The sequence below is a fragment of the Haliotis rufescens genome, unplaced genomic scaffold (assembly GCF_023055435.1).
Source record: "Haliotis rufescens isolate VD_foot unplaced genomic scaffold, xgHalRufe1.0.p SCAF_12, whole genome shotgun sequence".
Taxonomy (NCBI): Eukaryota; Metazoa; Mollusca; class Gastropoda; order Lepetellida; family Haliotidae; genus Haliotis; species Haliotis rufescens.
Window position 1 is genome coordinate 19324374 of NW_025963802.1, and position 27936 is coordinate 19352309.

Genomic DNA, 27936 nt, shown 5'->3' on the forward strand with positions numbered 1-27936 from the left:
ATGTACTGTTCCTACTGTAATCAACAATGTTTTTGTCTTGGCTTTGTACCAGTCTGAGGCCAAAATGGGTGAATATTGGGTTGGCATCTTTATATTGGTATTGCAAATTTGTTTTTGTCCTAATACACTTTTTAATGGTTCATGAATATAAAGTATTAATGTTTATAATGCACCATTTATACAGTTTATGTTTTCAAAGAAAGAAATTGAATCGCTGAAAGTGCCCACATACATTCTGGTTTACTTACATCAAATGATTTGTTATCCTTGTGAAAGATCACCATCAATACTTTTTTCAGACTTGAGCTGGGATTGACTTCCCTGTGTGTCCGAATTGCTTCATACAGCCACCCAGCAACTTTACTTGCGTCATAGCCCAAGTTGCCTGTGCCAAGAGCTGGTAGAGCAATACTGTGAAATTGTTTGCTTGCAGCTGCATCCAGCATGTCCTTCATCAATTGCAAAAAGACCTGAAATTATTAGTCAAAAATGATTAAAACTAGAGACAAGCAGTTCCATAACAAAAGAAATAGAGGTAAAAGATTCTGTAGATCACCTGAATTTATCTGGACTTGTGATGCCATGGATGGATATGTAGTCAACAGTTAGACATGTCAACAAAGTCAGACACTTCCAGCACTGATATTCAAAAATTTCCTTCATAAATACTGAAGACGAACCTTGACCTTTCACTTATCTTAATCAAAACCTTCACATAAATTGATAAACATTCATCTATCTTGTTATTATTTCAGAACCAAAACAAAAACTCGAAACATACATATTTTATTATTTTGCGATGTGTCTTTCCTATATTTTGAATCTTGTACTTGATTTGCAACATGCAATTATGTAAGGTCAACTTGGACCTTGCTCCTGTTGAGGTAAAATATATTCTTACTTAATGTTTTACGTAAATCTTATAGAAACAGACAGATCAAAGGAAAATGAACAGTGCAACTTCACTGAATAATAACAATTGACCTCACATAAATATTTACCCACAGTACTTACCTGTAAATAGTCATGAATATATTGAACTTAAATGACTATCCTAGATTCTTACCGCTCCACTGTTTTGTAAGTGTTTGGATGGGAGACAGCAGTGGAAAACTTCTTTGCAAGTTAACTTTCCTACAGCTTTAGTGGCTACAAATTGTCCTCTCAGAAAGACTGCTGGGCAGGCTTGGTAACAGAGTATTTGAAGCTCATTGCCTCCTGCTGCAAAGATTGACTTGGAAATGGCACCCTCATCAAGTTTCAAAGTTGGACTGACTGTGTTCACTATGACATCAACCTGTCAAGGAAAACTGGCTGTTAGTCATTCTTACTGTCATGTATTATTATTATTATCTTATTGTTTAAACAAGCTGAATGAGTTCTTTGAGAGGCATTTCGAAGTTGGAGTACTAAGTAGGGATACGATATATGGATGAACAACTTTTTCATTACAATTAGGAGTGACGTTTCGGTGAAGGTTCAAACACAGTCATCAAGCAAGTAATGTACAGAGTATGGTTCAGAAGCATGTCGTGAGTGAGTGAGTGAGTATGGTTTTACACCGCTTTCAGTAATATTCCATATACCCATGTGGGGAATCAAACCCGGGTCTTTGGCGTGACGAGCGAACGCTTTAACCACCAGGCTACCCCACCGCCCCGAGAAGCATGTATATACAAGTATGAGGCAGTGTTTATGAAATACAGTTGAGTAGATTGGTGTGTGGTTGAAATAGAGTGGAGGAGTTTGTTTTGTAAATAATGTTATAAGGTAAAAAATCCAAAAAAGTGATACCAAAAGTATATAAACAAAAGAATAATGACTGATTGGAATCTTTGAAAAGTTTATATGTAATAGCCTAGATCATGGTTGATTGATGGTTGGATGCATTTGAAATGGATTGTTTCACACATTCTCATCATTGAAACTAGTCCAAATCAGAATCTGATGTTACAAATGTCATGAGTAGTATTTGTGCTGGTTAATGATGTTTGATTTTAAATTGTAAACTGAAATAAGTTTTATACTTGATTTGTTTTGGGCTCCTGTCAGAAGCAACAAGCCATTTTAAAGAGACCTTGAGGTTATCACAAGAGACACTATAGATTTGTTTTTTTTAAAAAACAAATTTATTTCATTTTCTTAAATTAGACCCATCAAGGTAGTTAGCACTTGGATAGTTGTAAGTGCAAGTGTTTTGTTGTTTGAGATTCCATCAACAAGCGAGGGTAAACAGACTTTTTTTGACACAGTCAGTAATACATATTAAGACTTGGCAAATGCTCCCGGCCACACCCCTTAATAAATGCCAGAAAATGTGATGTGTTTTGAGTTACCCAATATGTGATCCTAAAAGGAAGAATATTGAACAAGATCGTTTCAAGACATTAAAACTTTGGAGAAACCCATAATCTGAAACCTATAGGGTGCATCTTCGTACATTCTTGACACATTCTCTATAGAAGAATATAAATAAAACCCTTTCTATATCTAACAGAAACCTTTGCTTACAGCAGAGTCGATTGTACGATTCCGACTATCACATGAGCATGTATTTATGAATCACTATCAAATAGTAATGATACCAGGTGTTCGCAAAAAGGTGAGCGTATCCTGCCCCACCGGTGGCACCCATCACAAACACATGCACATGCACATGACATAACATGATTTTAAGGAGTCACATTTACCTCTTGTTTCACAAGTTCTCCCTTGATAACTGAAACACTAATAGCATCTCTTTCTGCCATCTGTTCGTTCTCTTTTGCAAACACTGAAAATTAGCAACATTATATTTGATTAACATTTTGATAATGCATTTGTATACAAAATAAATATTATGAGGAAAGAAAATCCAACAAATAACTGTCCAGGGACTTGTCTTTTACTGTGTGACCTTAACAAGATGTACAGGACAGTGTGTTGCTGTTAGTAATGAAAAGTGAAGGTGGAACATGTGGAAAACAGCAACAAGAAAAGCCTTTAATAGACAGAGACAGTAGGTATTAGTATATTTTATATGGAATCTATTGAAACTCACCTAATAATAATAATATAGTAGCAGAAAAAAGTAATGGTGCTTTAAAAATTTAAACATAATATTTTGTCATTGTCTGAACAATGTGTTATCATGGAAATGCATGGACAAAACCTATACATACAACAGGAGACAGAGACATGCCCTAAAAGAGGGATGGTGTAACAACTCAATTAACAATATCAATATCAGGTGTGACTACCATTTGCATTGATACAGGAGAGGCAGCAGTGGCACATTGGAGACACAAAATGATTGAAAACAACCTGCGTTAATAACAAGCATTATTTACCCTTAGGATAAAAAAAATCAAAGAATTGGTTCCCAGGCAATGACTTTTTAAAATATAGTGCAGGGGTGCAGTGTCTTTTTTTTGCTGGTTCAAACTAGTATGTAACCAAACAAAACAGTTGTGTACCATCAACCCGGGAAAGGGCCTCCCTACATAAACAAGGATACAAACTCCTATTGCCACCATGACCATAACATGAGTGTGCAGTAAAGCAGCGTGCATGTAAAGGGAAGTAACTGCATGCAGACTTTATAATAAGGCGGGCGGTACCTGAGAACCAAGACTATTATTTTTTTTAGCTTTACAAAAGTGTTTTTATGAACACCTGATAGTTGAACCATCATTGTGTGCTGTTCACATTAAAAAACAATGCGTGTGAGTATCATGCTCCCAAAAAACAAACATCTATATTGTGCTTCTTTTAATATACTTTTAAATGTATTATTTCATATTTTCCTTTGTGGAAGATGGATAATTGTAACTATGTCAGCCTGCATTACATACTGAATTATTTTTCAAATTGGATGGAAATTCTGTGCGAAAAGAATCAATACGTCTAATCATCCATGGACAGTTTGAGCTTCATATGGACGTTATGGTTTTAAAGTGAGTGAGTGAGCGAGTGAGTATGATTGCACACCGCTTTAAGCAATATTCCTGCAATATCAAACCTGGGTCTTCGACATGACGAGCAAAACGCTTTAACCACTTAGCTACTCCACCGCCCCTATGGTTTCAGAGGTGATGTCGTAAGGAATATACTTTGATGCCAAATGGAAAATCAGATGATAGACAATTCAGCATGACTTAGACTTTGAGTGAGTGAGTGACATTATTCCAGTTATATCACAGCTTGTCAGCTTAATGTGGGAGGAAAGCCTGAAGTGATGCAGGTCTCAGACGTTTACCACTTCGGTGAAACCCATGAGCACGGGTATGGTGCTGACAAACCTAGAAACATAATTGCGGCGAACCAGGATTCGAACCCACAATCATTGGTTTCTGGCGTGCCCAAGGGACGTAACTCTGCACATCAACCGCGGGGCCTTAGACGACAGGGCCAGCCCTGGCCCCATTAGACTTTGAGTCAGGTGTCAGAGATGAAAAAAATAGTGCTATGACAACACTTTAAATATCAAGAAAGATAGACACAAAGTTGCTGTCAGCACTGATTTTCAGATATTTTCTGCATAAACGCTGAGGACTTGAACCTAACACAAACATCTAATAGTTCGAAATATGACATCACCTTCAGGAAACACACATAAGCCAAAGTTAAACTCTGCCAGTCATTAAAGAAAAGGTTAAATGAATCATCAGGAGATGACATATCCCCTGTTCTGGTGGAATACAGAAATCGAATTTGCCTACTTATACCCACGATTGGTTCATTGCCATTGGATATCTTCAGTGAATAAAGAAATAATGTTTATCAGTATTTTTCAACATCCCAAATCATTTAAAGGCACCGGTTCACCACGAGACTGATCGGTAGAACAAGTTTCATCTACAAATATTCAACTGGTTTGGAGTTCTGCTCCGTAAACATGCACCACTCTCATTTTTAATGAAGTCCAGCTTGTTGGCATGAAAACAATATAAAAATTTTAAAATGAAAATCTAAATCATCAAAAGGCACCAGTTCACCACTAGATAGATCTGTATAGCAAATTGCATTGAGAAATATTCACTCGTTTAGGATTTCTTCACTGGAAAACGGACGGCGGATGGAAATGCTAATAGCTATATCGAAAAAATAGCACATATGCACCAAATTTGATAAAATTTTGAAAACAAATGGCCGTGTAGTGGCCTTAAGCAGTTTAAGCTTGCACTATGGTCGAAGGTCAAAGGTCAAATCAAGGTTAAAATTTAAAATATTGCAAATAACGGAACACATATTTGAGCCCCACTACCAACTACACACATGCCAAATTGCATTGCACACATTGAACTAAAATGGCTGAATAATAGCTATGTATAGGTTTCCGAATATGGCTGATGTGGTGGCCATATTGAAAATGGGCTTCACACCTCACAAATTGGGGTGCCATGATTGGTATGTGAAGTTTCAACTTCGTTGGTACAGTGGTTTCTGACGTGAAGATGCTTACAATGGACGACAGAAAAAACAGGCCATGACACAAGCTCACTCAACTTTTCTTAACTTTACTAATGTATCTTCATTTGATGGCTTTGTGGATCACTGAATATATGATACATTCAACGATGTTCTTTGTGTTGCAAAATTCTTTTGGAGAAAAAATGGTAACATTTAAATACAAGTGACAAAACCCTTTCCATACTTATAAGCATATCTGTGTGTGTGTGTGTGTGTGTGTGTGTGTGTGTGTGTGTGTGTGTGTGTGTGTGTGTGTGTGTGTGTGAGAGGGTGTGTGTGTGTGTGTGTGTGTGTGTGTGTGTGTGTGTGTGTGTGTGTGTGTGTGACGGGCGACAATGACTGATGCGTCTAATCTAATGACTTCACATAATAACTGTATTAACTTGAACTAATATGCAAATATACAAAACTATCAGAATTTGTCACAACAAAATATGATCCAACTATTTTTCACACCTACCTCTATTTCTTCTGCTTGAAATTGTTTTCTTGGTATCAGGCAGGAATATTTTAGCAGTTTCAAGACATGCAGTGTAAGCATATTTATCTTCACTGAGCAGTACCACATTCTTGATGGACTGTGATGTACCATCACTAAAATAGGATTGCAGAGATTTCAAAATGTCTTGTGCCATATTATGATCATTCAGTCCTATAGACAATTTGAATGCTGGAATAGCCAAGGAACAAAACTGTTTCAGGTCACAAGTCACAAGACAATTTTGGATTGCTTTTGAAAATGACATTCTGTCAGCATCCTCATCATGGCCTTTGATTGATATGCACAGAAGCAGTAGGGCTTTCACACAACCTGGAGATCCATAAGATGTTGACACTGTGTCTCCATGTGACAATATTGCTGATCTTTCGATCTTATTCTGTGCAATCTCATCTCTTGTGTGTCTTCCAGCTTTAAAAAAAACAACCAAACATTATCACCATCATCATACATTTACACACCAAGAGCCACACCTAATATCAAATATTAACATGATTTTACTGAATGCACAGATCATTCGACCACCATCAGTACCACTGGTGAATTAACCTATCAACCAGATAAGGTCTTACCCCATTTGTCAGATATCCTAGTTGTTATCTCATTAAAATAAGATCTTAGTTCTCGCTTTATCTAAACAGAGATCTGAGGATATCCCATTACGGGTCATGTCAGAATGACCTTTCATCTGACTAATCAAAGCATCGCTTACCAGATCATGAAAGTGAGAGTCAGAATGCATTTTCTGATCATGCAACCTCGAAAACATTAACATGGGATATTCTGAACAACAGTTTCGGCCCATAGACTGATTCCGTCAAAATTATCATCTATCTCTTGCTTCTGTGGGATAAACATTTGAACACAGGAGGCGTTGCACAGTACGTGGGAAGCACTGCCATACAATAGCAACCATATATTAGACATCCACGAATGTTCGTTTGTTCAGTTTTCAAAATTTTAATTGAGAACTGTGTCAACATATTTTTCAAGTGTAGTCTGATATGGAAGTCACCAGGTTGAAACAAGTGCCGTAAAGCTCAAGAATGCTGCTTTCTAATTGACTGATGTCGACTTCTTGTTAGTCATTACAGTAGTCGGTCAAAGTTTGCGAAAGGTTTTTCTGACGTAACCCCTAATGGGATGTCCTCAGATCTTTGTTCAGCATCAGCAAGAACTTAGATCTGATTTGAATGAGTTGTTAGACAGTGGAATAGAGATGACTCGTCAAAACATATAAGATTTACCTCTTGTTTGGTTTGTTTGTTTGTTGTTTTACGCCACACTCAGCAATATTCCAACTATATGACAGCGGTAAATAGTCAAGTCTGGACCCGACAATCTAATGATTGACATCATGAGCATCGATCCATGCAATTGGGATGCGATGACATGCAGTCAAGCAAATCAGTGAGTCTGACCACCTGATCAAGTTAGTCGCCTCTTATAACAAGCATAGGCGCCTTTTGCTAAAGACCTTTTCTACCCTGGATCTTCACGGGTCCACCTCTTGTTGTAATGTACCAGTCCTAATCCTCTGTATAATTAAGATCAAATGAATAAAACATTTTATGTTAATTTATATATTTTTACCAATTAAATTGTGCATATACTGTCAGAGATATCTGAATTTGTCACAAACATGTCACTCAGCAACTTAGTTTGCACAATATTAATTCATAAAAAAACGTAAGAAAAGAACATGAAATTTTTTTACCATATAAATCTTAACGAGTGAGAATCATTCTCAGAATTAGTTCTGATGTATGTTGCAGTGTGGTTTTTTAAAGTTTACTGGTATAGAGCTTGATTATATAGTCAACATAAAAGGCAAACCAATGTGAATACGTCTCCAATTTTGTAATGTATAGATTTTTAAAGTGTTTTGTTTTATATAAAATTAATAAAAAGAATAAAATTTTGCATCAATATGATCTAATAGCATCCAAAATGAGAAGCAGAATCAACATTCAAAAAAGTACTTTTATGATTTAATATACGTATATAGTATTGATTGTGTCATAAACACAAGAGAATAGCATGTTTTAGTCTGCAGAATGACCTGATTATGAAATTATGTGTTCACTTGAGATTTGTCATTAAGACATGTACAGAAATTGCATTGACACTATTGAGCGGAAACAAAGTGCAAAATGATATAGTAATACATAACACCTTGTTGAATTGTTTATATGGCTATTAAAGCCCATGAAACACAATGAAAGTCATTTAATTTATTTTTCCTATATTCTCATGAGGTGTCTGACAAATGGGGTAAGATCAGAACTCCGGATAGTGGGAGAACTCAACCATGGCAACAAATGTTATATTTCAGATAACACTTTCTCAGTCCTTTTGGTAGTTGCGTCCCACCCGGGATTCAAACCCATACTGCCAGATTGAGGCACTTAATCACGAGCACACAAAGTCAGCGATCTAACCCACTCATCTACCGAGGCTTCCACAAAATGAAAGTCTGACATCTGGTAGTCTAGATCATGTACTTTGTGTACCCCTCTCACTAGTACACATTAACACACAAACACACCACTATCAACAGAGTCAAAGTCTAACTTGTTGCCATAATATTTTATATTTTATTTTATTTTTTAAGCTGCGACATTCATACAGTTTGGCCCTCACTCTATGAAGTTTCATACTCCAATGGACTCACACAAAGTGAAAGTCAATTCTTGAATAAAAAATTCCATGCCAAAAGGAAAAATAGTGCCCTGGCACTGTAGCTCACCTGGATGTGAAGTCAAATTTCAGCTTTCTCAGTCTGCTAATACCAGAAAGGATGATTAATTGTACAATCGACTCTGCTTTAGGCAGATATTACTATTGGATATGGAAAGGGTTTTGTCGCTTTATTTACAGAGGAAAAAGATTTTCAGTACATTTTTATGAGAAAAGTCAGCACAATGGCCACATGCTGACATGCTGGCCATATCGAAAATCACATATTTAAACCTCTTGAAAAAATTCAGATGTCATCTTTCTTGGTGGGAACAAGTATATGTGAAGTCTTAATTGGTCAACTCGTTTCTGAAGAGATGATATTGAGCATGTGCCTTGAGGCCCACTTCACAAATATCAAATTTCTTTATGTTTTGAAACATAACAGCTGAGTAGTGGCAATGAAAATATTCAGAATTCACTATGATCAAAGGGTAAACGTCAAATCAAGGTCAAACTTAAAAACATCACAAATAATGGAACATATGTGTTGAGCCAAACTACTAACTGGTAACTACACATCTCCAAACAAAATGGCCGACAATGGCCATACAAAATTGTTTTTAATATAGCCAAATGGTGGCCAAATGGAAAATCGGATTCAAACTTCTGGATCAAATTCAATTGACATCAGTGGTGAGTGAGTGAGTGAGTGAGTATGGTTTTACGCCGCTTTTAGCAATATTCCAGCAATATCACGGCGGGGGACACCGGAAATGGGCTTCACACATTGTACCCATGTCGGGAATCGAACCCGGGTCTTCGGCGTGACGAGCAAACGCTTTTTACCACTAGGCTACCCGACCGCCCGACATCAGTGGTGGGAGCAAGCATATGAAGTTTCAGCATCATTGGCCAAGGGGTTTCTAAGGGGATGTTAACATCATGAGAAAATGTATTTTGAGAGAAGTTAGTACATGTACCTTGGTCAAAGTGCAAAGAACAAAATTTAATATTGAACGAAAAACAGAACATATGTGTTGATGAGCCCCACTGCTAACTACACATATACCAAATAATGAAATTTATGCTGATGAGCTGCTTCTGTGTGGGTTGCTCTGTCAATTACATGTTTCAAGGTAAACTAGGTGATGGACCTAAATTAACAAAAACAAAATGACATTGTGACAGAACTTGTTTTACTACCTTCTTTGAGTACTTGTCTTGATACTTCATCAAGGGGTTGGTACTGACTGTCAACTGCAATCACAAGTGCATCCACGTCCAAATGTCTCCAGTCAGCTTGGACGACATGTAAGGTACGACCCTTACCAATTGCCCATCTCTCCTGTTTCACTTCATGGATACCTGTTTTGACATCAACATCAACAACACATTGGGTGGCCTTCTCAACATACTTCACCAGACTTGAAATTAACTGTGCTTTTTCAAGTTTTTTGACATGGTCATTTTCAACTTCCAAAGTTTTTGTCATTACTCTGTCTTGAATGTGCTTCACATGCTTGGACACAGTTGAACAGAAATTCTCTGAACCTTCGATGCAAAGCTGATTTTCAGATGTGGGATAAACCTTGACATCATGTTCATTGAATTTCTGACTTTGCTTCAGGACAAATCTCATAACAAGTGGGCATATTGTGACACTTTTCTTGGTGACGACTGCCTTCCCCATCCGTTGGTTTTCTTTCCGCAATGCAGCCACAACAATATCAGCATCTTTCTTCAGACTCACAATATCCTTATCTGTAGCTGTGATCAGGACCATTGAGCTTTTAGGACTCAACTCAAAACATGTACCAGTCTTTTGGGCCGTAAATCTATCTTCAAAGCTTTTGTAATCAATACCAAACAGGTCAACTTCTTTTTCTACAAGACATTTTTCAAGAAGGCGAGTCATTGATGATACATCTACCCCTGAGAGTGCCATTATTGTGACTCTGTTATCTTTGTCAAGCTGCCAGCCACCACAAAACTGGCTTGCCTGAAGTTTACCCCTAATATATAATTCTGTTTCCAACTTCCTCAAAAGACAAATTTTTGATAGGGAAAATTTAAAACTATGTCTGTGTTTTGACATATCTTTTCGCAGGTTCTCAAGTTTAGACTTAGCTTCTATCACCATCTGAGCTTGACCTTCAAACATAATTGAGGTCTTCTCATCAGTTGTGATCTTCAGACCTTTTTTCTCCCATGTGGGAATAAAATCTTTCTCAAGAACTCGGATCTCAGCAAGTTCTAAACGGTCAATTATTGCAGAAGTTTCCTTTTCATCATCTTCACACAGTCTGACAGGACGTCCTACACTCTCATAAAACTCATGGACTAGGATATTTGCACCTCCAAGGTGATGGCTTCCCTTTGATACTATCCTTTGGACAGCTGAAAGAATAGATGAATGTGTCATATTAGCTTCTGGGGAAAGATAGTGACATGGCACTACAGCTCACCAAGTTTTCATTGTTAGAACATGTTATAAACCTTAGTGTCTGACTTAGTTAATGGAAAAAGTTACTAATGGGGTATTCACACTGTACTATGATTTGTATGCAATTAGTTGTATGAACTAAAGTTGTATACAACTAAGAATTCACACAGCATCGAGTTGCATACAAGTTGAATCTGGCGAATTCATTGACCAACAGCTTTTGATTCACTACTTAACCGCTAGAATCATGGTACTGAGTTAATTTTCAGAAGCACAGTTTGAAAAATTAAAGCTGAGTGAAAATTGAGGTCATTTGGCCCTGGGCCAGCCTCTGACATTGTAATTTAACGGAGTTGCATGGTATTGAATTTTCTACTCAATCGTGTAAAATTAAGGACTGAAAAAAACTCTAGAATGTAGCAACTTTTTATCATACATTGATAAAGTACTGTGTTATGAAGTTTTATTTGACAGCTTTATGCAGACTGTGAGCGAACAAAATGCTGCCTTATATCTGAATGACATACTGACATATATATCAGGATGGTATTGTTATGTATAATGTGACACATTCAATCTGAAAACTTACTTGTTTTATGTGGTGAAACTAAATTTTCTGCTAATTTTCTGCTATGGTGAGCGACATGTAGGTCACGACAATACTTCCAATTTATTTTTGTTCAAGTGTACCCACAATGTTCCAACACAGTTATCAATATTGATAACCAGATTCCACATTGTTTCCTTTTATAAACACTGACAGATTGTCATCTAAAATATCCTGAAGATATATTTCAAATTTGGTAATAATACAGAAGAATGTCCGATAAAAATCAAGAAAATGTGCTATGGTCAGTTGTCTCTTGCAAAGTTATTGAAACCAGATACCGTATTTGACGTAATAAGCACCCAGGGCGGTCTCAAAATTAGAAACGGGGCTCTTATTAGAATATAATTTTGGTGAAAGAGTTTAAAGATCGTAAATTTCGTGGTTTATGCTGACAGCCTGAAATGATACAAAAGAAAAGTCTGTGCGTATTATACATAACAGATATATTTTCCCAGAATGATATTGCCCGTAATTAAGGGTGGATATAACACGAGTGCGTATTATACGTGGATAAATAAGTCTTGTGAACATTTGTTAATTGGAAGGGTGCTAATTGGAATTGTTCACTAGCCAATATATTAACAAATATCGCTGGGGCGCTTATTAGAGTGGGGTGCTTATTACGTCGAATATGGTACTTTAAGTTTTTATCCCAATTTATAAAAAACGTTGAATCAGTTTTAAAAAATGTAACAGTACAGTTAACTACGTTTATAATGAACACAATTATAATGAACTGACCGATTTAACAAACTTATTTTTTAGTCCCGGTCAATTGCTGTAAATACGGTATGCCGTATATATATGCTTATAACGAACTACGGTTATTACGAACTAAAATCAGTGGTCCCTTTGTGTTTGTTATAACTGTAGTTTAAATGTATATATTACAATAGTGGGATGATACACCGATGCATCGGTAGATTGCGATATTTTACTTCTCAATACATTAATATCGATCACAGTCATACACAAAGTAACAAATATCGATTCATATCTTAACTGTTTTCTTTAATACCTTTCATACCAAACACTAGTTAATAGTGAACATAAGTGGTAAAAACATAAATATTTTCATCCATTTGAAAAACAAATAATTTTGTCCATATTAATAAAAATATAACATGACATATTTTCTTCAGGTATATATTTACTTTAAAACGTTTACTTTGAAGTGGCTTTTTCATTTAACCTATTTATATGAATTTGCCATAATGAATATTTCACAGTACTCCAAAACATGTCTACAGTGTGTTACATTCACAAAGCATCATATCGGATATGTGTTACACGAGACGAGGAATGTCAATTTTAATGTTCAAACAAACTGCAAATTATTAAAAAATGTATACATTCTATGGCATTAAATTAAATACAAAGTCATGTACTTAAACAGCATCAGAGAAATTTACAAGGTGAAAAGATATGTTCAGAGTAGGATTTTCTTTGAAGCAAGGATCACATATATACATAAATCAGTCATTTGAGTTAAGTTTTCAGAATCAATCTGAAATCAACACGTTTCTAGACGAATACCACAGTCAGTGTGAATGATTTTGCAATCAGTCATGGCGTCATGTGGAATGATTTCTGTTGACTTTTCCAAATCATCCTCAAAGTATCTAATTGTTAATTCCTCAATCCTTGCAACGATTATCATCCCATCCATATTTGCAAAAACCTGTGCAAATGTATGCAACAATCTGACAACTGGATCTCTCAAAATAGTAGAAAAATTTAACATGTAAAACTAGATCTTTGCTTTGTTCACATTTTTAAAAGGGTAGGCCTAATTCATGGATTTTATGTGTCATAGCAGAGTGAAATATATGTGATGTGATAGGCATTTCTGCATACGGGAAAAACATCATGATTTTGAAAACACAACCTATCCAACATGGTTTGCTTCAGCTCTAGAATGTTTACGATGTTTCAAAATCGAATATAGGCTTAAGCGACACTTTTTTTACTTCTTGGTTTACGGATTTCGAACTCATTTCAAAAGTGAGGTAGGGCCATTTAACAAGAGTTTGCCAGTAATGTGGCTATATACCCCGCCCCTGTTGCAGAATTTATGACATAATTAAATCTAAACAAACCCTAACCTTTTTCACCGAGGTTGTTGTCATGGAATTACCCAGCAAATGAAGTGTATATTATGTCAACAATAGTGAAATTTGATCACATACATACATTTGAAAATATTCAAAATTTTGTAAGGTGTAAAAGGCAGCAGGGGAGCATCTACTTGATGTAAATGCAAAATATCCTGAAGAAACAAAATAAATTCTGCAAAACACAATTTCTATGAAGTTCAAGAAAAAAATGAAACCTTCTTCACAAAAAACATGATCAAAGTACAAACTGACAAAACCAGTTACTACATTTACTACTGACTACTTACTAACAGATTTAATGCGTATCAAGTTGAATTTTTTGGCATTTAAAAGAAGAATTCATTAATTTCTAAAAGTTCAACTTGTTGCCATGGAAAAATATAAAAATAAAAAATTCTAACATTTCTAAATAGTAAAAGGCACCAGTTGAGCATGTACCTGACAGACCCTCAAAGTTTCACGAAAAGATATTGAACGGTTTATGAATTATGCTCCGGAAACAAACCCTACCCTCACAGAACCTTAGTCTATCTTGTTGCCATGGAAATGTAAAAAAAATAATATAATTCTAACATTTTCAAATTTTCTTTAAAAATATTCAGTTATGCTCCGGAAACGAAACATGATGGATGGACGGACAGAGCCCGTTTCTATATCATATCCCTGGCAGTCAGCTTGTGCACAAATGGCAATATAACAACAATCATGTCTTGGGTGGAAATGCATGAAAGACGCTGCTATTTTAGCAGCATGGGCGATGTTTAACTCTTTCAGCACCAGCCAACCAGAAGATAAATGCAGTGACACCAAGTTCCCAGAGACTCTTGTGTGATAGATGAAGCCAATATTTATCAAGGAAATTATCTGCTTGTAAAACATCTTTGCTACTGCATGTTTGGCCATACATTATTTGAAAGATCTAAGTAATCCTATTGTTTATAAATATGAAAATTATGTGTATTACATTATTTATATAATTCATTAATAACTTAATTAAGTTTGTTTAAATCAAAATAATGTAAGCTAAAACTTTCATAACGTCCAGATTAAGGACCAATGAAGCAAAAATTTAATGATTTTCAGCAAATATAAGATTTCATAAAATCCACTTACCTATTTCTATATTATTTTTATTGGTTTACGTAGTTGGAACATTATTTTAAAAAGAATTACAAATAATATCTGTCAACACCCATTTCCCAATGATAGTGGCTGTCCGCTCACTAACATGAGCTTTAAATGAATAACACATACGTCGAAGGCTGCCTTGTCGGTATACATTAAAAAAACTTATATTGTTTCACAGACATTATCTGCTACAAGGTTCGTGATTGGTCAAATTTAAGCACTTGACCTAAGGCAGCCAATCAAATTACAGCAATGGTACTGTCCTCGTGTATGATAATTTTCATAAATAAAAATTTGATAAAAAATGATAAAATCAAATGGAATACGCGTTTCAGACATTGCGAAATGTGATAAGATTTAATAAATGAATGATATGACAGGTAATAATATTAATAGAATTATAAACTATTTTGAAGTGACTTGGCCAGTCTACCCTGAAGTGTCTGGTGACTCGTGGCTTATTGGCCGGTGTACCAGCCAACAGTGCTGAAAGAGTTAAACTGGTCACCACTGTGCTTTTGAGTTAACAAGCTTTGATTGTATTAGAGATGCATTTATTAGAGAAAGATCCCAGCTAGAAATATCAGTGTGACTTCCCTTTGCTTTACTCTTGCGAAGCAAATGAAATCATTTCTTTTGTTTAAACATTTTATGCAATTTTTAAAGTGAAGATCGGAGGTAATAAAAAAAGGAGTAATTTTTTTTTTCTTTTTTTTTTCATCATTTGGACTTTGAAGAGGGGCGCATCCGTTAACCAAGTAATAAAAAAAAAAAAGTCGCCTTATGAACACACAATGCTATTTGGAAAGAGGTCAAAGGTAAAAAATGTGATATTTGGGATAACACTTTCTTAGTAAAGTACAGATTCTAGTACTTTTGGGCTTGAGTCCAATCCGGGATTCGAACCCACATAATCAAAGTGAGGCACACAAAGTCAGAGATCTAATTAACCCACTCAGCCACCAAGGCTTCCACAAAATTTGAAGTCTGACAACTTGGTAGTCCGGATCACATACTTTGTGTTCCCCTCCTCCCATAGGGTTATTGGAGTCTTTTCGGAATGATTATCAGTGTTTTGGACAAACAGCAGACATCTGATGATTTTGTAAGTGAATTTCCCATGTAGGTATCCGTTATTCGAACACAGAATTACATTGAGAATAAGGATTTGGTAAAATGTGAAAATTACAACATTTTTGCAGTACATATTTCATGTCCTAAAATAGTTGTTAATGGCATCTGTGTGCACACAAATTGTCACATGAAAATAGAGCATGTCCTATTTCGTAAAACCCACACCCAACAAGTTGCATACGTCAAAAGTTGGTCCAACTTGCATGTTCACACCATGCAATGTGTTGCAAGTAACAAATTGTTAACAACTAGTTGTACCATGTGAATGCCCCTTAAGAACCCTCAGGTCATCCATTGACAAAACATTTGTCATTTCATAAAAAATCCAAGGAAATAAAAACACAATTCTCACAAAAAATTAACAAACATAAAATACTCATATCCTCTGTTAATGGTATGTTCTAATGAGTGCAAGAATTCAGCCCATGACCTCAGAGGCTGCCTTAAACTTGTTCTAAAGAGTCGATGACACCAATAAAGAATGGTACCTTCAGACAATAACACAATATGATCTTCCATTTGTTTTAAAAAGTGAAAAAAGTAAAAGGCAATTGACCACTTGATTCATATGGAAAAACAATGGTTCATTAATGGTTCATGAAAACAAACAAAATATTAAAAAATACAAAATTCCTAAATAGCAAAAGGCACCAGTTCTTGGTAAATCTGGTATTCGTGCACAATTTGATCAAGAAATATTGAAAAGATGAACAATTTTTGCAGATGAATTGTATAAGCAGCCTTTTGATATGCATCTAATGTTGATCTTTGACTTGATAAAAGTCAAAATTCTTTTGACATGGCAATTCCATGAGCTGAATCGAACCTGCAACCTTAAACATCATGTTAAGTATTGTAACCCACTGATTTCCCACTGAGACACTGGTGCAGGTCAGTCTTGCTGACTTGGTTGAAGCATGTCATCAATCCAAATTGCGTGGATCAATGCACGTGATATCAATCACTGGATTCTCTGGTCCTGACTCGATTATTTACAGACCGCCATCATATAGCTGAAATATTGCTGAGTGCGGCGTAAAACAACAAACCAAACCAAAAACCAAAGCCTAGGGCAGGTGATCAAAGAATGTTCAATATTACATGATGTCTTGCATTTGGACGGTTCCTAAGTTTGTTAAAACAATCCTTCTCAGTTTTGGGTTTAACTCGGGAAAAGCCTTTTCCCTCACTTAAAGTTTTACATTTTCAACCAAAACCAAGGAGGAGTGTCTTAACTATAACATAAGCTGCTGCGGTGGCAATTTAAAGTTTTCAAAATTAAAAATTCACTGTGTTGTAGCTCGGAACATGTACAACATGTTATGTGAAAATAATTAAAATGCTCATTAGACTTGGAAATATAACATGTCAATGCCACAAAATACCCATTCTTGATTATCCAATGAATCAGATTCCATTTGCGTAAAAGATAAAATAGCAGTAAAAATTATATAAATTGCTCACTGAAATGAAAAAAAACTGTTTTTTTTACCACAGTTCTTAAATAAATGCAGTTAATATACAAAATATGTAAATATTCAAACAACTAAATTAGTACTAATTGGGCCGTGGCACAAATACAGCGTATCAAATGTTTTTATGGCTTTTTACACGTAAAAGTGTGTAAAAATGTGAATAAAACAGACTATTGTGAAACAGGGCATAACCAGGTGTAAGTAGATCAAGGTGACCTATGACACCTTGACGACAGGTGAGAACAGGTGCATAATGCCTATAGTCTGTTTCTGCTATGTCAATTTGGACTTAGTTTTATTTTTGAATGTTGAAAGTGCCGACAAATTACCTCCTGTAAAGTACAGTTTGTATTGTTCACTGAGATCAAACTAGCAAATCCAGACTAGGACTTTTCAAGTTGTTTTGTTATTTCGTATTTACAGCTACGTAACACTTTGTGTCGATTTTTAAATTGAGAAAAACAGGTTTTTTTTTCATTTCCGTGAGTACTTTAGTGATGACACCTGGTGTTTGGGTAAGCATATCCTGCCCCATCTTCACGAGGCAAGAGAGGTAACTGACTTTAAAAGTCCAGTTTCCACCCTTGCCGAACTCGGCTGAAACTCCTGTGCCACCAGTGGCTATTACGAGTTATGTCCCTTCCATGCTTCTCCTATTGACCAATGAGATTCCACCTCTCGTATCAGTTGCATTTGCTTCAAACAAAATGGTTGCACCCAGTCAAGACGATCTGATCGATAATCAAGATCTATTTTGTGATAAAATGGGTCTTACATCACGAAGTGCATCAAATCACATGAGTACCTTGATTAAAAATATGGAAAGATTTGGAAAATGTCTGTTGACAACGAGTTGGCAGTGCACATGCTTTGTAAATACTGCATGACAGTTTACGAACCAGATTTTGATTTAGTTCAGTGATTTTGATTGGACTATGCATAGACTCGTTAGCCCAGCCAAAATGTAACTCCATAATACCTGCCTAGTTCAGCAAGGGTGGAAACTGGACTTTTGTTGTCAGTTAACTCCCTTGCCTCGGGAAGATGGTCCTGCCCTACCACCCACACAATTTGCAGAAAAATTTATGTGATTGTTGCCTGGCACTGCACAGCATTACTCCTGCCATGCAATGGAGGCATGTAAAGAAGGGGGTTTAAGTATCAGTGCACATGAACGGACACATGGTCAATAGATGAAGACCAATAACTTTCATTCAGGTGATCTTATATTTTCGCTTTCATGCTAGCACAATTGATCATACAGCCAATGTGATCGTGTTTCTTGGGGTCCAAAGGATGGATACTGCATACTGTACCTTCTGAATCCTTGAAAGTGACAACAAAATAGTCCTCATCCTGTCGTTCATATACATCTTCAATTGGTACTTTAAGGTCATTTCCAGAGTCTGGACTCTCAAAGTACTTCTGTAGTGAGGCTGGTGTTAGTTCTCTACTATGGCCTTGCACGGATAGCTTGTGAGTAGATCCTAATGGTGCCAATTCAACCAGATGACCATTCAAACGCCTCTTCTTTTTACTGTGCTGACCTTTCACTTGTTGAAAATCTGAAGCAAATGATTGACATCTTTCAAACACAATTGCAGACATGAATGTGTCACTGTCTGCACAGTGGACTGTCATCAATACACTTTACACTGATTCATATCAAGTGTTTGAAAAAGGTACTTTGAGGGGACATGAAGTCAAGTTGCAAGTCCCTGTAAAAACAGAATATTCCCCTACAAACACTCCTCAAAGCCCTAGGGCCCACTTGTACAAAGTGATCTTAGCGCTAAGATGATTGTAACTCCCATACTTTAACATACCATTAGGCTTACAATAGCCGTAGTGCTAAGATCGCTTTGTGCAAGTGGTTCCAGTAAGCATTAAACATACCAGCAGTAATTTCTAGTCTGATTGAATTACCTTCTGTTTGAGAAGCATGTACCGGTATAGTACATACAATACTACCTAATTCCTGATCGAAAGGAACTTGCATTTTACTAGCCTAAAAAGGACCCATATGCATGCACTTCCTGTCTCATTAATAATTACATCATCTACGGCCTGAGAAAAGAAATGATTAAATCTGAAAAGCTAATACTTTTTAATACTCCTATGAACTCAAACAAAGTGAAAGTCAATTCTTATAAATTTTTATCACAATTTCTTACCGCCAAGGATGTAATCCAAGATGTATGCACAATTTTATTTAGTACGTGTGATTTCATGTTTACACTGACAACAACAAGGTATATCACAGAATAAAATAGTTCCTCAATAAGGGATGTGATATGAGCGTATGTATGCACAACTTGCTCTTTAGAAACATCTTATGGAACACATGTATTCAAATAATATCACCATTAGATGAGAAAGGTCTGTTAAGAACTACCTCAGTAAGTCAGTCACAATGACAGCCGGTCATAATACATTTACATCAAGTACAAGATGTCAAAATGGCCGATACGATAAACATGACAGGAGAGATTTCGGAAATTGTTAATGAACCTGTGGTGGTTACATGTGTTGGTCATCATTATCAATTATTGAAAGGTTATTAGAGATGTGTCAAATAGACACCAAGGTAAATTCATAGATTGCTGTAGACTGTCACTGTCAACCTAGACACGGGTCGAGTCGATACTACGATAGTTTGGATTATTACATCCTTGAAATGATGTCACATCAGTGGCAGCAATACCTTTCATGCAATATCTCACCTTCCCTTTCCAACAGGATAATGGAACTAGACCAATTAATTTAAGAAAAAGGAAGACTGACAGATGAAGAGAGTACGAGAGACATCTCTATTCATATACAGTGTGCATTGGCATCTACTTAATAGTGGCAAACTAAAATATATACCGCTGTGTGCATAAAGAAATAAAACCTGAAAATGTCAAAGGTGCAGTCAGCATTAGCGATAAAAATTTATTTCCCCATAGATTTCCATATCATCATCCAGCATCATCCCTATGCCCATATCCGACCTCGACCTGTTGGGCTCTGTCTGATATTGGAGTCTCGGGATGAAACCGAGCATGATACTCCATAGGGTCATGATATAATTATCATTGATGTAATCGTAGAATGACAATCTCCACGCACCAACACTGGATGGAAAGGTGACAACAGCAATGTCTTTCTCTTCAGTGTATTTGATCTGCTCCACTTCAACATTGCAAAGGGCTTCTAGAAAGTTTATGAGGTCTTCCTTGGGGGTTTCAGGGTTTATATTGGACACCTTCAGTGTGACACCCAGTTGGGAATCCTCTTGGTCAATGGGACTGGTATATTGGCCATCACTTGCAGTTCCTGCAACTAAACAAGCAATAACATTCAATCTTCAGTGGCTAAAATGAAAGAGATCAAGTTAATAAATAATCTTACAATTATTATGCACACTTATGACCAAACGTTGACCTAAAACTACTAAATATATCGTAAGAAACCTGGCAAAAGACAGATACAGGAGCTCCCCTTTGTAAGATGATATATAAAACTTGAAAGAAATGGAAAGGTGAAAATGCCAGGAGCTCCATAAAAAACTTTATGAAGAGGGAACAGAAGTTCCACTTGTATACTTATAAATACCAAGAAGAGTACCAAATATGTCCATGCTCAGAATATGGTGAACTTCAACGGTTATTTACATTTTTTCAATGACATATGGTGGACATATTCATGATGCTCAATCCATGTTTTTCGCATTCTTGTATTAAAATATATAGCACTGGTATCCAAAATCACCTTCAAGGTTTTGTGAGTAACAGTGAGTGAGTGAGTGAGTGAGTTGGGTTTAATGCCACTTATAACAGTATTCCAGTTATATCATGGCGTGTCAGCTTAATGTGGGAGGAAAGCCCAAAGTGATGATGGTCTAAGACATTTACTACTTCGGTGAAACTCATGAGCACGGATAATTTGCTGACAAATCTAGAAACATAATCGGGGAGAACCAGGATTCGAACCGACAATCATAGGTTTCTGGCGTGCCCAAGGGACGCAACTCTGCACAGCGAATTGCGACGCCTTAGGCAACTGGGCCACCCTTGTGAGTTACAAAGCATGAAGATAACAAATAATGTTTTTGTAATAATCATATCTTACTGTATATAAACTTAAAAAGTACAATGAGCATGAGTTACACACACTTTGGTATTCAGCTGACTACAAGCACAGGATGTTAGACAAATGCCATGACTGCTGTTTTGGATTTTGCAAAATGAAATCCAAGTTTCCCTGAAAAGATGAATCTTCTGAACATTTAAAAACAGCTTACAGTGGAAAAGAAGTTATTGCAAAGTCTCTAATTTTCAATTCTAGACTTTCTGCTACATTTTGTCATCATGTGCACTACACACTGAAGTTCAAAATGGCTGATGTCAAACTGACTGTCGTAATCACAATTTCTCATATCGTAGTGACATCTCCATCTCTATACGAAGTCCACATCCCCTGGTTACTGACAGAGAATAGGTATCAAGTGATGTGCAGATGGGTTGCTGTTGTAACCTCGTATGTAAATTATTGTAAATTAATGGTCCCTTGTAATCTGGGGGAACAAATCATCGTTCAACCTGAGTGCCATTATAGGCATGTTAAATACCATTTCTGCGGTCTGATTGGACATACTGAAAGAGTGTGTCATAAGGCTAAAGTGGCTAATTCGTAACAGTTACCATGGTAACAGAGAACATAAAAGCTGTGGCTATGGAAGAGGCCAAACTAGTTCAACTAAGCAACCAACAAACACCAACGGGTCAGCGATCAACAACCATGAAGAATACCAGATATTCCGTGTACAGTCAGTTGTTTTTTTGAGAAAGTGTTGTGAGAAAATGTATGTTTGAAGCGCTTTGATTACCATTCTGTTTCGTGATTACCTGATTCCTGTTGATTCCAAGTTTTTGTAAATCCTATTTTTAGACGAATAAAGGGCAAATAAAAGGCGTGTGATTCATTTTGATACCTATTTGACCCTACTTTACAAGTTGGATCCATTCTTGGTGAACATATCCATAGATGGACAAAAGGAAGAAATTGAAAGCGACACAGGAGCAACACATTCCTTCAATGAATATATGGACTTATTGCTGTTGGGTAGTACTTCCATCAGAAATTATATTGAGAGCGTATAGAGGTGCTAAGATCCCGATCCTAGGCTATGTGGATGTGGAAGCAACATATGGGAAACAGACACTGGAGATTCTGATTCTAGTTGTGGAAGGACATGAGCAGAATTTATTTGTTAGAGACTGGCTTTCACACTTTAAACTGGATTGGGGAAATGTCCTCAGGGTGAAGAATGAGGAAATGAAAGATTTGCTCTCTGATTACTCAGATGTGTTCAGCGGGAAACTAGGCAAGTTTCAAGGATGTAAAGTGAAAATAAACTGCTCTATGTTGTGTATGCAAAGATTTTTATTGGCATCCAAAGGTTGCTTATGTATTGAGAAAGAAGGTTGGAAATGAACTTGACAGATTGGAAAAGGCAAGAGGAAATGTGCAAGTTAAACAGTCAGACTGGGCTGCTCCAATTGTACCGGTAGTAAAGACTGACTTGTCAATTCTGATATGTGGGTCTATAAACTGATCGTCATTCAAGTGGCAAAACCTGATATCTACCAAATTCCCAGGATACAAGACCTGTTCGCATCATTGTCTGGTGGAAAGAGTGAGTGAGTGAGTGAGTATGGTTTTATGCTGCTTTCAGCAATATTCCAGCAATATCATGGCGGGGACACCAGAAATGAGCTTCACACATTGTACCCATGTCGGGAATCGAACCTGGGTCTTCAGCGTGACGAGCAAATGCTTTAACCACTAGGCTACCTGACCACCCCTTTGATGGAAAGACCTTCACCAAGCTTGACATGAGCAATTCATATCCGCAACTTGTTCTTGATGGGGAATTTAGGAAGCTGACAACATAAACACACATCGAGGGTTGTTCCAATACCATCTGTTACCATTTGAAATCCTCAGCATACTATGGATCTGCTTCATGACATTCCACATGTATGTGTCTACTTAGATGACATTCTCATGACAGGGGTAGATGAAATAGAGTATTGCAAAAAATCTCAAGACTGTGCTAGATTCAGTAAGGCTGGGCTCAGGCTCAAGGCTACTAAGTGCACATTCCAGAGTTTGTCTGTAGAGTATCTGGGACACAGAATAGATGCTGAGGGATTATATCCCCTTGATGACAAAGGGAAAGCATGGTGCTGAAAAATGTGAATGACCTGTCATTTCTTGGGCAGGGTCTAGTATCACAAAAGATTTCTACCAAACCTGGTAGCAACGCTTGCTCCATTGCATTGCCTCCTCAGGTACGATACACCATGGAAATGGACCAGGATAGAACAGGAGGCTTTCCAGAAGGTCAAGTTACACCTGTCATCTTGTAAGTTACTAGTTCACTATAGCTATAACCCCAAAGAGCGCCTGACACTAGCATGTGATGCCCCTCCCTACGGGGTAGGTGCAGTGCTATCCCATGTCATGGAAGATGGGATGGAAAAGGCAATAGTGTACACTTCTAGATCACTATCTGCAGCTGAAAGGAACTACTCACATTTGGACTTGGAAATCCATGTGATTATATTTGGGACGAAAAAGTTCCATCAGTATCAATTTGGTCGGAAGTTTCAGATTGAATAGGACCACCAACCTCTCATGGGTTTGCTAGACCCACAGAAGGCCATACCTCCCATGGCATCAGCGCAACTTCAGCGACGGGCATTGATGTTGTCTTGTTATGACTAAAACGTAAAGATTCCGGGGTAGAATAGGTCTTCAGCAACCCATGCTTGCCGTAAAAGGTGACTATGCTTGTCGTAAAAGGCGACTAACGGGATCAGGTGGTCAGACTTGCTGACTTGGTTGATGCATGTCATCGATCCCAATTGCGTGGATCGATGCTCATGATATCAATCACTGAATTGTCTGGTCCAGATTCGATTATTTACAGACTGCTGTCATATAGTTGGAATATGCTGAATGCGGCATTAAACAACAAACCAACCAACCAACCAACCAACTAAAACGTATACCAGCCAGGCTCAAAACTTGCAAATCCAGATTGTTTAAGCCGACTCCCAGCTAACACACGACGTTGTCACAACGTTGTGGAAAGGTTGTGGATTGGTAACGTCGTGATATTATGTTGTCACAACGTTGTTATAAAGTCAACGTGCAACGTTATTTCACAACGTTATAACAACGTTGCACATTCACGTTGTGAAAACGTTGTGCATTGGACATCACACAACGTTTTGTAGCTACGTTTCTGAAACGTCGGTGAAACGTTATAGAGTTTGCTTCTCGAACGTCATAAAGGAATAGAACTGCTTTATCAAAATCAACATGAATTTGTCAGAATACCAAGGCAGTAATACATTACCTTTCTATATATTCGGCATTTAAATTTTCATCTCTTAATACTACAATTTCCAGAACGTAATTGCGTATCTCTATGACAACGTTATTCCACAACGTAACAACAACGTTGCAAATTAACGTTGTGATAACGTTGTGCTTTGGACATTACAACACTTTTGGTAAATGATGTTTAGGAAACCACTTGTAGATCTACCATCTCTTAGTTTTATTTTTTTTAAACATATATATCTATAACGAAGTTATCTGTCTACTAAATGTTGCCACAAGCAATATTACAGTAAAAAACAATTGCGCCCATTTTATGCGGCGTGAGAGCGACTGCTGAAAAGTTTAGCCTGTTGCCTCGTGAAGTGACGTCAGAATGACGTCACATTGTCGCGGAAGATTTGTTGTCACCAGCCATCTTAGTTCAAGCTCACTCTAGACATATTAGAAGTCTACAACCAAGAGATTGTGCAGCAACTGGAACTGGACAGATGATCTGTGAATTCGGATGAGGTAAGTTAATTTTTCAGAAGCAGCCTCCGCTTGTTGATATGTTTCTGTACATGCAGATCGTCAAATGATTTAGCCTAAATGTATCGTATTATTCAGCAGTGGCAGGGTTTAGAATGCAGTTTGCCGGTCACTTTCACTGATCATGAGCGTCAGTGTTGATATTAATATGTGATACACAGAACATAATGTATATAGAGGTGAAGGAGGCTCAAGACTTTTTTCCATATTATTATTTTATGGATACCAAGGGTAATTACCAAGGGCAAGCAGTATATGTTTGACCAGAATTCAGTCTGGCGGCGTTTTGTGGCCGTCATATTATGTTCGGGTTTCGATCGTAAACGTGTAGGTCTGTAAATAGGCCTAACTTATGCATCGCCTACTGACCACTGACAGTTATCGTCATTTCTTCCGTGTTATTTTCGGAAATCATTACTTTTCAAAGTTTACTTGTACTAATCTTCGGACTTTGATTTTTGTGAAACAATGTGGCTCATTCAGGCCATGGGAAAGGTTTAGTAGATTTCTCTTATGCAGCGAAGAGAGGGAATCAAAACAATGGAAGTATTTTCAGATCGACACTCTGTAGGCTACTAGTTATAGCCTTAGTCTTAATGCGCTCAATGATGTTATGAAAAATTGTATTTTCGGGAAGAGATAGAAACATACTTGTTGTTTCCGAAAAGGCCTAATTAGCACTGACTGAAGTAGCCTAAATGTGGACCATCAGGTTGTTGGTGCTGTCTATACATTTTATTTTAGCAAGGCTCTTATCATGGTGTATTTTTATTATTTCCCAAAAAGAATCAATTCATCATTTTCCGATAACTAGATCTATGTCCGACTCCCTTCTAATAAAAACGAGCAAAAGTAAAACGAGTCTCTCGTCGCGCGCCATAACGGGGTGTTTGCAGTATTGTCATATTGGTGATGATAAGCTAGTCGATAGTCAAAAGTTAAATATCACCATATCTTGTCTGTGAGTTGGTCATCGTTTGTTGATTATTAGATGAGATAGGTGTAGCCAATGTGCACCAATGAAAAAAACAATGGAATTGATAGCAACCCTATTCGTTCGGTTTTCGATCTCCATATGTTGCCACGTAGGCTACCATACTACAGAATTATATTGAACGATATTGAACTGTATTATGTTAATAAACGTAGTAACAAATAAATTTCAATAGATATTTACAGAGCTGTTTCAACTTCGTCTGGTATTGTATAAGCTATTGCATTTTGTTAATTTTCCCATGTTTCTATCTTTGTAAATATTAGAACATAGATTCTATATAAATATCCTGGCATATTAATATGGAAAATATTAAGGTTAGTATTAAAAAAAATAATCACAATTGTAATTAGGATAAATACCCCAAAGTGTTAACACTTCTATTCATAATTCATATTCAACATTCATGCTTCAAATATGGGAACTATTTATTTTATTTGGCAATATAAATTTTTCATTTATGTATATATTTTTCAAATAAGGTTTTAGAAACTCTGCCAACATATTCACTTGAATCACTAGTTTGTTATGTACAGCAGAAAGGTAAAGTCACTGCTTTTTAATAACTACAGTTGATCTATTGACTGATAAAACTATTTGCCAATACTACCACCAGTTACATCATACTCTCAGTAAATGTGATTTATCTATACAGTACTGGTTTATTTAAAAATGTGATACTTTGTGGTTTCTGTTTTTCTTTCAGGTGGAGAAAACAGTATTGTGGGAGCATATTTGTTTAAAGTACATCACTGACAGAAAGGTATGTATGATGCAATAATATATACAAACATCTTCAAGAATTAAAATTTAGATGATTCTTATTTAATTATACCAACAATCTAAAAGGGCGGGGGTATAAAGTTACACCAATGATTCAGTGCTAAAAGCTTTTCTGCCTATGTATGATCCAAGAGCATTATGGTATTACTCTCAGCGCCTTCTTCCCACTTTCAACAGTTTTTAACTGTTTAAAGACTGACATCAGACATCAAAATATTATTTTAGGGAATGCAACCATTATTTTGTTATGTCAGAAATATGTCCCTTGCCTTGCCATTTTATAACATTTGTGTCATTTTTTATTCAGTTACCAAGGCTTAAGGAGAGACTATGGATACAGTTGAAGATCATCCCCGTGACTTTTCATTTGAGGACTGAAAAGGCTCCTCAGCCACTCAGCCCAAGTTCTGACTTGTCATTTAATAAATAAATAAAGGTCACCTCAACCAGAATTCTATTGTCATTTCGTTGCTGGGAAATGGATCTTAGGACATCAGATGCATAGACTATTCTGTTTGTCACAGTGTTGCTCTCAATGCTGAATGTATGGGGTAAGGCCAAGAAAATTTACATGTTTCAATTTGTGAAGGGCTTATTGTTTGATGGCTTTTAATTTACAAATTCGTGGGAAAATCAAATATCTTTTAATTGTGTTGAAACATTTGTGAACAATTTGCACATAGCCTTGAAAACT

At 36.7% G+C, this 27936-nt stretch overlaps 1 protein-coding gene across 1 annotated transcript in view; it reads right to left on the reverse strand.

The window, feature by feature from the left end:
* LOC124126402 overlaps nt 1-27936 on the reverse strand; it is a 96830-nt gene that overhangs the window by 33707 nt on the left and 35187 nt on the right. Inside the window, exons 4-10 of the mRNA XM_046489834.2 lie at nt 20651-20863; nt 18856-19104; nt 9836-11029; nt 5912-6361; nt 2691-2773; nt 1067-1297; nt 249-470 (exon numbers count right to left, since the gene is read on the reverse strand). Coding sequence (XP_046345790.2) covers nt 249-470; nt 1067-1297; nt 2691-2773; nt 5912-6361; nt 9836-11029; nt 18856-19104; nt 20651-20863 — 2642 coding nt within the window. The remainder of the gene's footprint in view (nt 1-248; nt 471-1066; nt 1298-2690; nt 2774-5911; nt 6362-9835; nt 11030-18855; nt 19105-20650; nt 20864-27936) is intronic.